Here is an 11421-nt window from a genome sequence, read left to right on the forward strand (position 1 = left end):
ATCATTTCAGAGAATATCTGAATGCGGCTTCTCCATGTGTTCATATTAATATCCTTTTAAATATTAACTACCATCTGTTCTGGAGGGATTTTTTGTTAAACACCAACAGGAAGTAGCAAAGAAGATGTCTTTCAATTTAGTGCGCATTTTAATTTCCATTAACTCAAAACTTTAGAACAAACTTTGGTTCTAAAATTAAAATAATTCACAGATTTTATGATTCAGAGTCACCAGGAGATCAGAGCTGGAGATCCATGAGACCAGCAGAGATCCGACAGGATGGATGTGGATGGATGTGGTTGGATATGGATGTGGATGGATGTGGTTGGATATGGATGTGGATGGATGTGGTTGGATGTGGATGGATGTGGTTGGATTTGGATGTGGATGGATGTGGTTGGATTTGGATGTGGATGGATGTGGTTGGATGTGGTTGGATTTGGATGTGGATGGATGTGGTTGGATGTGGATGGATGTGGTTGGATGTGGTTGGATATGGATGTGGATGGATGTGGTTGGATGTGGATGGATGTGGTTGGATGTGGATGGATTTGGATGTGGATGGATATGGATGTGGATGTGGATGTGGATGGATGTGGATGTGGTTGGATGTGGATGTGGATGGATGTGGTTGGATGTGGTTGGATGTGGATGGATGTGGTTGGATGTGGATGTGGATGGATGTGGATGTGGATGGATGTGGTTGGATGTGGTTGGATGTGGATGGATGTGGTTGGATGTGGATGTGGATGGATGTGGTTGGATGTGGATGGATGTGGTTGGATGTGGATGGATGTGGTTGGATGTGGATGGATGTGGTTGGATGTGGATGTGGATGGATGTGGATGTGGTTGGATGTGGTTGGATGTGGATGGATGTGGTTGGATGTGGATGTGGATGGATGTGGTTGGATGTGGATGGATGTGGTTGGATGTGGTTGGATGTGGATGGATGTGGTTGGATGTGGATGTGGATGGATGTGGTTGGATGTGGATGGATGTGGTTGGATGTGGATGTGGATGGATGTGGTTGGATGTTGATGGATGTGGTTGGATGTGGCTGGATGTGGATGTGGTTGGATGTGGATGTGATTGGATGTGGATGTGGATGGATGTGGATGGATGTGGATGTGGATGGATGTGGTTGGATGTGGATGTGGTTGGATTTGGATGTGGATGTGGATGGATGTGGTTGGATGTGGTTGGATGTGGATGGATGTGGTTGGATGTGGATGTGGATGTGGTTGGATGTGGTTGGATGTGGATGTGGATGGATGTGGTTGGATGTGGATGGATGTGGTTGGATGTGGATGGATGTGGATGGATGTTGATGGATGTGGTTGGATGTGGCTGGATGTGGATGTGGTTGGATGTTGATGGATGTGGTTGGATGTGGCTGGATGTGGATGTGGTTGGATGTTGATGGATGTGGTTGGATGTGGCTGGATGTGGATGTGGTTGGATGTGGATGGATGTGGTTGGATGTTACCTGGTTTCTGACACTCAGGTAGATCTATAGAAATCAGCCTTGTCTCTGTTGACAGAGTCCAGGTTAAACTTGGTAAACTTTGTGTGCAGCACATTTTATTAACTAAATTGATTTGGTGACAAATAACCAGGTAGTTAGCCTGTTTATAAGTTAACAGTTTCACCTGGTAAAACATGAACAGTTAAAAGGATGTAATCTGGTTTTAAAGGGCCAGTGTCACATAAAATCAACGTTTTAATCTTTCCATCATGTTTTCATTTTATTAATGGAGTGTTGCTTTGATGCTTTAATGTTTGAGAAATCCTTTCATCACTATGGCAACCAATCAGCTTTCCAAAAACGCCAGGGTGAACCTAGCCCCGCCTCTGAGACGCAGCTCCTCCCCCAGCCAGCTCCTTCAGACTAGCCAGCAGCAATTAGCAATCACCTGCTGAGCTCATCTCAGAGCAACGCTGGTAAAAACATTGAAGGGTTATTAGAGGAGCCATGTTGGGATGACTTCCTGGAGGCGGAGCTTCAGAAAGAGCAGGAGCTTCTTAAAGAGACAGAGGCCCAATTTCAAGATGTTAAATCAGGAAGTCAAATGTATTTTAAACCAGAAAGCATTTTTAGAACAACGAAGAAACAAAGTTACTTAATTGTGACATAAAAAGGATGGAAAATATATAATGTGTTATAAATAAAGGGAACATAAATGCCGGTTTAACTCATTTTATGCACATTAAAAATCTTCCCAGTTCCTCTGAAACTCTTGAAACTGAATGTTTCTTCAGAAATTTGCAGTTGTCCATTTTCTCCAGACAAAGCCTGTTTCTGGTTTGAGCTGCTTTATCTGAAACAGACTTCGCTCTGCTGACCGGCCGATGAACCTGCGGCAGATTCTGAGCTGAACGGGGAAACTGCTGAATTTTACATGAGCAGGTCGACTTCAGGAGCCCGTCACACAGAGGAAGACCTCCGTCTCCCAGAGCCGGCTCCGGCGGCCATGTTGGCTGCTTGGAGTGGAAATCCCCGACTGACAGGATGTGGAGGGAGTGGAGCTGAACTGAGGGACTTCACACAAACGTTCATTCAGAGCCTCGACTGTTTGATTTCAGAACAAACTCCTGCAGAACCAGAACTGAGTGGAGACGCTCAGATAATCTCCTGAATGTTTGGCCTTGTCTATAAAAGTTTAAAACATTTATGAGTCGGTTTCTGATAATAATCCAGTTATTGGAGATCCCTGGAGCTGAACTTTCTGCCTTCATTTGGAGAAAAAAATCATGTTTTATTAAATAAATCAATGTGATGAATCATATCAGCATCACTGAGGAACAAAGTGGAAGAAAACACCAGCAGATGAAATATGGCAACTTCTCCAGGGAAACCTCAGATTATTTAACCATAAATTAAGGTTATTGTTTCACCAAGCTATAATAAACATGTTTTCATTCAAATTAATGTAAAGCATAGCAAAAAAAACCAAGAACAAAGAATTGAATTCTCATTTTCAAAAATAATAAAGGTTAGCTGATGCTAACAGTATGTTTTTCAGCATTTAGCTTAAACATTAGCAAATAGCATTAGCTAGCAGTTCAATTTTAGCATAACTTAAAATTAGCATCGGTTTTATTTTACAACTGTTTTATAAAAAAGTAAAGTTTGAACTAACTTACTTTAAGTTAATTGATTTTAATAGGTAAGCAGCTAAAGTTTAGTAAATGCCAAGAGTTCAAGGTTTAGCAAAAACTAGCCAAATTTCTGTGCTTATGTTTTAGCCTAGCTATCTTAAAATTCAGCACAGCAACCATATCGGTTTATAAATATTAAATGATTTGTTTAAATTAAACTATGTATAGCTAACTATTTAGCATTAGCTGGATTGTAAGTTTAGCATATGCTAAACTCATGAATTCAAACTTAATTTGAATTCATGAATTATTTACAAAAAACTGTAAATGAAAACAACCAACTTGAGCTCCGTTAAAACGAACCAGAAAGTTTTATCTGAGCCTTTAACTTTCTGTTGAAATTCTGCTCAATACTTTGAAATATGATTGGTTTGTTTGATTCAAAACTACTTTACATAAATAAACACATCTAATTCATTATTAATCACAATTAAAGTCTTCCAAATAATTAAAAAGTAATAACTGGTTAAAATTTGACACATTTTACAAAACAACCAGATGGAATATAATCGGTGAAATAATTCTAAATGAAATGAGATTTTTATTTTTCTTCAGATCCACCCAGAACCTTTTCCTGTTTAGAAGTGATTATTTATTGATCTGTCATATTGGATTTTATAAAAGACGCTCCGGTCGTAAAATCGCGGCACATTTTGTCCGACATGTTTGCAACCACCCAGCGTCACTAATGGCCTCTGCTGTATCCATGGAAACCAAACACACCCGCCTCTCCTCCGGTCGTTCCTGTCAACATGTTGCTCAACATGTTGCTCAACGGGCCGGAGCCTTTTTCCTGCTGGTTTCTCCCAGTTGTCCCAGTTCTCCCAGCAGCAGATCTCCAGCAGGCAGACAGTTTTGTGCAGGAATGTTTGGAATGGGACAGCTGCGGTTCTGACCCGTTTGGACTTGTCTGAGACTCAAGTTTTCCAAAGAGAAACGGGATGCAGCTGCAGATGAAATGAAACAGAAACGGACTAAAATCAGAAGTTTATAAACATAAAGATAAAAAACAAAAACTGATCAAATATTAAAAACCGAAGATAAAAAACATTAAAACGTTTCGGTTCCTGCAGGGTTAAAGCGGAGCTGAGTCATGAATCATCATCAGCTTCATTTTATTGGCTTCATAAAAACTTGAACTAGACCGGAGCTCATCCTGGCCGCTGTCCCTCAGCGGGACCGCGACCCACTTAGGAAATCCAGCATAAATTATCTTAGATGAGCTGCAGCCTGGTTTCCTACTTAGGGTTAAATGTGGGCGGGGCTTCCCGCTTCATGAATATTCATGAGCACACATGGCGGCTGGGTGTGTTTTTGTTTTAATATAATTTCAATTAAAACGGAAGATCAGAAAATAAGTCAGGCATAATGCAGGGCAGCCTGTTTGGGTCTCTGTCTACGGCAGCCTATTAGGGCCAAATCAGAAAAACTAAAAAGGAGGATTAAAATTTGACCAAAATATCTGAGAACCTTTTTAGAAATTTTGAAAAGTGGAAAATTTTCTAGAAAAAAATGTGAAATGTTGAAATGAATCTAAAATTATCTTAATGAGATTAAATGACGTTTCAAAGATTTAAAATTTGTTTGAAAAAGTTTTAGTTTTGAGATTAATCTCAGAAAGTGTTGAAAAAACCCACCTATATTTTCCTAGTTTTTCAAAAGTTGAAAATTTTTGAGTTTTGTATCTGAGACATTTCTACAAATGCAAAGCAAATTTTCAACATTTCAAACTCTGAAATGTTCTTGTTTTGTCTGGAATATTTTAGAGATAAATCTGAAAATGTCTGAGCTTATTGGTGGAAATGTTCTCCTTTTTTAAAAAATGTTTCCTGTTTTGTTTCTTATTGATTTTTAAAATAAATAAACGTTTTCTGTGTTTTGTTCGTTTTTAAAGTGGCTTACAAAAGTTTTTACACCCTTGGAACACCTTGTGGTGTGCAAACATTTGTTTTCACACCACACTTTTCAGTTCTTTACTTGTAAAAAAATGTTTTGAATATTGCATAATTTTATTTCTACTATAAAGCACTTTGTGCTGGTCTTCCATATTAAGTTCCAATAAATATTTGTTTGTCATAATATTAAAAAATATGGAAAAGTTCAAACGGTGTGAACAGGATATTAAATTATTTTGATTTAAAAATTGAACAGAATAAAGAATTTAAAACTTTTTTGAACAAAATCACAGATTCTTTTGCTGCAAACATTGTTTTGTGTATTTATGTATTCATGTCTTCATTTGCTTTTGTTTTGTTATTTTTGTTGGAATAAAATATAAATAAATGTTTCCTGATGTTCTTCACTGAAACTCAAAGCCTAAATCGTTTTTACTCCTCAGCATTTTAATAAAGTAAATAAAACTCAGTGAAAGAAAATTAACTTATTTATCCAGCCGCCCCTCCTCCATCAGACCTGACCAGTAAGACCAGTAAGCTCCTCCCAGTACAGCGCAGCTTCCCCACCTCCTTTCTGCTGTCACATGAGACCCCCCCCCGCCCCCCCCAGGAAACAAACCGGTAAAAATAAAACATGTTTATTGATTATCGGCGCCTGAATGTTTTGATTTATTTAATCTAAAAGATAAAAACAAACAATGTGACGAGAATCAGATCTGTGTGTGTGTGTGTGTGTGTGTGTGTGTGTGTGTGTGTGTGTGTGTGTGTGTGTGTGTGTGTGTGTGTGTGTGTGTGTGTGTGTGTGTGTGTGTCAGTCTCTCTAGACGGAGGAGCTGTGAAGACAAACGGCTTCAGAATCAAACCCCGATCCGGTTCTACTTTCAACCGGATCCATCTTCATCGTTTAAATCTGGACAAACGTCATCATCATCCTCATCTTCATCCTCCGCCCTGCAGAGCAGCAGAGGAGGAGGAGGAGGAAGAGGAGGAGGGAGGTGGGTCTGCGGTGGCTCCGCTCCGTGACGCTGATATCTTCATTCATTGATTTTAAAGAACTCCACCAAGTGGCACAGAGCAGAGATAACAGCAGGCAGGCAGTCTAGTCAAAGTAAAGCAGGAAGAGCGCTCCAACCCACACTACTTCACTATTCTGTCTATTTAACACCTCTAATCAGTTTAAAATATATATTTTAGGCTTATATAATAAGTTTAATTACATTTATATGATAATATGACCTGAAAAATAGATAAAAAAAATCCTAAGATGTTTAAAAACGTGTCAGATTATATTAATAATCCAAAATGGAGGAGAAATAAATTAATCTCTTCATGTTCAGTTAGCAGCTGTTAGCACAACAGCAGGGCGGGAAGACATCAGCAACGACTCTGTCATCAATCTAAGAAGGGTTCAAAGGTCAAAGGTCATCTCCAAACCATCTGAAGAGAGGAAAACATCTCAGGCGTCTCGGCAGGTTCAGATCAGAGAAATGACCAGAAACCCAACAGCTCTACTGGGCTCTGTTAGCAGGCTGAAGGTCAAAGGTCAGGAGAACCAGCATTGCTGCTTGGAGGGACTGAAGGAGGAACGATCTCTCTAGAAACAAGATGGCTGCCGGACTGACACTAGCAAACACAAGATTCTGGAACCAAGTGGGAAAAACAGCTCACTCCTGCTGTCAGCATTTTAGCACTTTTGCTAACATTTAGCACACTTAGCTTCCTGTAAATGAATGTGTCCAGGTTAATAATAAAGTGCTAATTTACTGTTTTATAAACTTTCAGTTGAATAAAATTCAGCGTCTGTTTTGAAGTTTCAGTTACTGAACGATAAGTTAGCTGCTTATGTTCATGCTCTTATTTTGAAATGGGTGAAGTTCCATTTTCTCTCCTCATGTTCTGTGTTAGCTTCAGCTAAATGTCACTGGGATAGCGCTTTAGCTGAGCTACATAATGTGTTATAGAACTTTAGCTTTAGCTTCCACTAAATACCTTGATTGAATAGCACTTAAAGTTAGCTTCTTTAGCATTGCTGTGTTTTAAATGGCTTGTTGGTGTAGCACTCTAGCCTTAGCAGAGCTAGTGTTTGTGATTGGAGCTTAAGGTTTGACACAGCTAGCTTTCTAGCTAGCGGTTTCATCACTACAGGATCATAAACTCATTTATAAAACCAAAATATTCCAGAGTTAAATGTGTCCAATCTACAACAGAAAAGATGTTTTAATGGCCTAGTCAAAGTCCAGACCTCAGAAATCTATGCAGAAACTTTCCTCTAAATGTTTAGTTCATCTTAAATCATCTGAGGTTCGTCGATTCTCAGAGGATTTTAACTTGTTTCTCCTGATTCTTATTTTAATCCTGCTGAAACTCAAATACGACAGTTCAGATGAAAGACTTTTATTTTTTATTAAGATTATAAATTTTAACAAATACTTTCTTGAACAGTTTGACCCGGAGATATACAATTTATTAAGCACAAAAATACAAGAATAAGAAAGAAAATATGTGGAGAATGGCTGAGTTCTCTGTTTGGTACACATAGTGCTCATAAAGCTAGCGCAGGATCCTCGGGTTGATGCTGAAACCAGGAGCTTCCCTTTCTAAAACAAAAGGACTAATTCTGATCCGTTCTCACAACGTTCGGACCCACAGAACCGAGCCGGGACTCAACAGAACGGCGGCCATGATGGAAACAAAACCACGTTTGAGATCCAGAGTCTGTTTCTCCAACATGCTGCTGAAAACGCTCAGCGAACTTCAGGGTTAAGGCAATGGAGTTCCTCAGGGATGACCCGGTTCTGACCGGTACTGACCGGTACTGACCCGGTTCTGAGGTGAGGCTCAGCTGTATCCTCCACTTCCTGGTTCCGTTGAGACTCGCTGCTCTGAGGTAAAACCTGGACCGGTTCGGGCCTGCGCCACCGCTGCTGATGTCAGGCGAACCAAGATGGCCGACTCGGCCTGAAACCTGCAAACGTGTCACTTCCTGTTGGATCAGCAGACATGTCTACAGCCACACAGCAAAACATCAACAATGATTCAGATTATTGAGCCAGAAAAGACACCATGTTATTCCTACATTTAGTTTGTAAATATTTAGTTTGCAACTCTGATATAAATGTAGGAAAAATGATGAAAATAGGACTTTGAACAGCACTAAATATTTAATTTGGGGGTGAATATCTAGTTCAAAAACTAAATATTTATCTTTGTAACTAAAAGTTTTATTTGAAAGTTAAATATTTAGCTTATTAATTGAATATTCTGTTTAAAATTCTGACATTTATAAATGTAGGAATATGGCGGTGAAAACATTTTTCTCTTTTATCGTTAAAATAAACCAAATTATTGCTGTTCATTTTTTACTGTGTAACTATAGAAATGGGACACAGAAGAAGAAGAAGAAGTGTGGAGGACCTCCAGCCTCCCGGATGTGCAAAACGACCCCCCGGGCCCCAGGGGCCCCGGGCCCCCCACCGTGTAAACTCTGGACCCGCCTCTGAAATGTTCCCACACAGAACAGCTAAGCCCGGTCTCCATTCCGTCGTGCTCGTTCCGTCCCTGCGCCATTTCGTACCCGGGCATGAAACAGCTGATTCTGACTGTCGAACCGAACCAGATCAGAACCAACCGAACATCGGAACATTTATGACCATTTATATTCATGACGAAATAAAAATGTTACAAATCAGCGCATCGGACATGGTACGAAACGGTCCGTCACGAAGAGGCGGCTCAGAACGCCACGATGGCCCGGGTCCAGGCGCCCAGGCTGGCCAGCGCCTGCTTGCTGCAGACCTGCTCCAGGTCGGCCTGGCGGCTCAGCAGCCCCGAGAAGCCGGAGCCGAAGATGGAGATCAGGTTGGAGATGTTGGAGGCGTCCGGGCTGCAGTCCGCGCCGGAGCACTCCTCCCGTTTCAACCGCTTCCGCCCCGCCGTGTAGTCCGACGGCTCCTCCGCGTCCGGCGAGCAGGCAGCGGAGTCCACCTTCCGCTTCCTGGCCGCGGCGCCCGGCGCGCACTGCGGCGCGGCGGCGCAGCAGCAGTCCTGGTGCAGGAAGCCGTTCTCCACAGTGGTCACCACGTGCGTGTCCAGGTCCAGCACGGTGGTTTTGTTGCAGTTCTGGGAGAACTGGTCCTCCATGCAGCAGCTCCGGTAGTACGGCGGCTCCGGCGGCTCCGGCTCCCGGCCGCCCGCCGCCCGGCTCTCCTCCTCGCAGCCCGCGGCGCGCACCGGCTGCTCCGGCTCCGCGTCCTCCGCGCCCTGCGGCTCCAGCTGCTCCAGCGGGTCCAGCTCCTGGATCCCGCTGCAGACCGCCATCACCTCCTCGTACTGCTGCATCCGGTAGATCTCCGCGTACTTCTCCTTGATGTAGAGCTGGCGCGCGTTGCGCAGCACGTAAGAGACCAGCAGGTTCTTGTGCAGCTTGATGCCGCCGCGCTGCGTCCGGGAGCTGTGGATCTTCATCAGGGACATGGAGATCAGGCTCTGCGCGTCCACGGCGCACTCCATGGCGCCCCGGTCCACCTCCATCCGGCTCCGGAACCGCCTGTCACTGCTCGGGCTCGGTCCTGGCTGAACTGCTCCAGTCAGCTGTGAGTGGAAACATCGGAGACGCCGCGGCGCCGCTGAGGACCAGCACTCATTTCCAGCCGCTCAGGAGGCTGACCCTGCGTTTATACCCCGCGCTGAGCCCGCCCCCCGCCGCAACCGGCCAATCAGCGGTCAGCGTTCCGCTGACAGACAGCCGCGCGGTCAAAGCAGCCCTCCCTGCGGACCAATCAGCGGCTGGCGGCTCCTCTGAACTATTCAAATCCAGCAGGCAGCCTGACAGGAACGTCCTGATTTCAGGAAAACTTGTTCTGAGATCCAGAGAGAAAAGTTCACGAAACTCAGCGGCTGGATTCAGAGGATCACTGGAGGAAGACGAGATTATAAAATAATAATACATCAAATTTCTATAGCTCTCATACTAAATAGCTTCAAATAAATATGCTAAATAGTCTGTATTTTAACTCATGGTATATTTTTGTTAATTTATGGATGAAGTGATTTCCGGTCAACTTGACAGGAAATGTGTGTTTGGTTCAGGAAACGGCAGGAATGTTAGACAGGAAGTGGGTTCTCGTTTCCTGGAAACGTTTCTGCGTTCAGAGGGAAGTGACGTCCTTCATCCTGAATCTAAATCTTAAATTCCGGTTCTGAACTCGGAAGCTGAAGCTCAGGCTGAGCCGGGTGAGTTTGGCCCTCAGGAGCGTTTCTGTTAAACTTCATCCTCTCTGCTGCTGAAGGTCCTGATGGCCGCTAGATGGTGGCTCCCTGCAGGAGGCTTCAGCCAATCAGAGGCTGAGAACATCAAACATTCCTGATTCCAACAGGAACTCAAACTCATCCTGACCGGAGCCTGAACGCATCAACCTGCGGAGGGTCTGCCTCCTGGTCACCGTCACAGCCGGGACGTCCGGCAGGTGAGGGCGGCGCCGCGGCTGCACCGGCAGCAGGAAGCGTCTGTGGCCCCTGCAGGTGATTCAGGACCAGGAGCCCCTCGGAGTGACTGCAGTAACCTGCGCTGAACCTGTAGAGGCCAGTGCAGCTCCAGTTTTCCTCTTTGTGATTAGAGGCTCTGTTATTTAGAGGGAATAACGGAGCTGCGGCCCGCAGAGGGAGAGAAGAGAAAGAGAGAGAGAGAGAGAGAGAGAGAGAGAGAGAGAGAGCAGAGCGGAGGGGAAAACATCTGCTATTAATGTTCTCAGTTCTCTGGATGATGAATGCAGAGCCTGACAGAGGCTCATCTCTCCTTCCAGAGGAGGAGCTGTTAGCTGTTAGCTGTTAGCTGTTTGTCTTCACTGCTGGCTGGGAAGGAAACACTGAACATCTAATCACAGCGAGGTGTCCAAGTGTTGACTTTAATTAGGACAGATTTAGGTCAGGAAGGATCTTAAAGGGTTTCTAACATTCAGAGCAGAGAAACATTCACTGTTTCCGTTCACAGGATTATACATTCAGACGTTGTCTTTCAGGTTATGAATCAAAATATTATGAAGTAAAATCCAAATATTATTAAAAATCTTAAAAGTTTAGGATTAAACTGAACCAACAGGTTCAGAACTGGGACATAAGGTGTGCTGTGGTGGCACAGGGGTTAAGCACAACCCACATATGGAGGCCCTAGTCCTCGACGTGGCTGTTCTCTCATTTCCCACTTTCTTGTCAATTAACTATCAAATAAAGGCCACTAGAGCCAATAAAACCTAAAAAAAAAAGAAGAAAAAAAAAGAACTGGGACATGAAACCAACCAGAGGTTCATCAGTGTGTTTCTTTAGCCTGCTCTGCTTAGATGAATTGGTTTCTTTCAAACACATTGAAC

At 43.3% G+C, this 11421-nt stretch overlaps 1 protein-coding gene across 1 annotated transcript; it reads right to left on the reverse strand.

Annotated features, from left to right (window-relative positions):
- Positions 1-7434: 7434 nt before the first annotated feature.
- On the reverse strand, positions 7435-9984 carry ier5l (immediate early response 5-like). Its single transcript, XM_014998414.2, has one exon. It carries the CDS (start codon positions 9584-9586, stop codon positions 8789-8791), a length of 798 nt encoding a protein of 265 aa, XP_014853900.2. The 5' UTR covers positions 9587-9984; the 3' UTR covers positions 7435-8788.
- Between the last annotated feature and the right edge of the window lie 1437 nt (positions 9985-11421).

This window comes from Poecilia mexicana, unplaced genomic scaffold (assembly GCF_051168715.1).
Source record: "Poecilia mexicana isolate PSO_F unplaced genomic scaffold, ASM5116871v1 scaffold_12, whole genome shotgun sequence".
NCBI classification, from domain to species: Eukaryota; Metazoa; Chordata; class Actinopteri; order Cyprinodontiformes; family Poeciliidae; genus Poecilia; species Poecilia mexicana.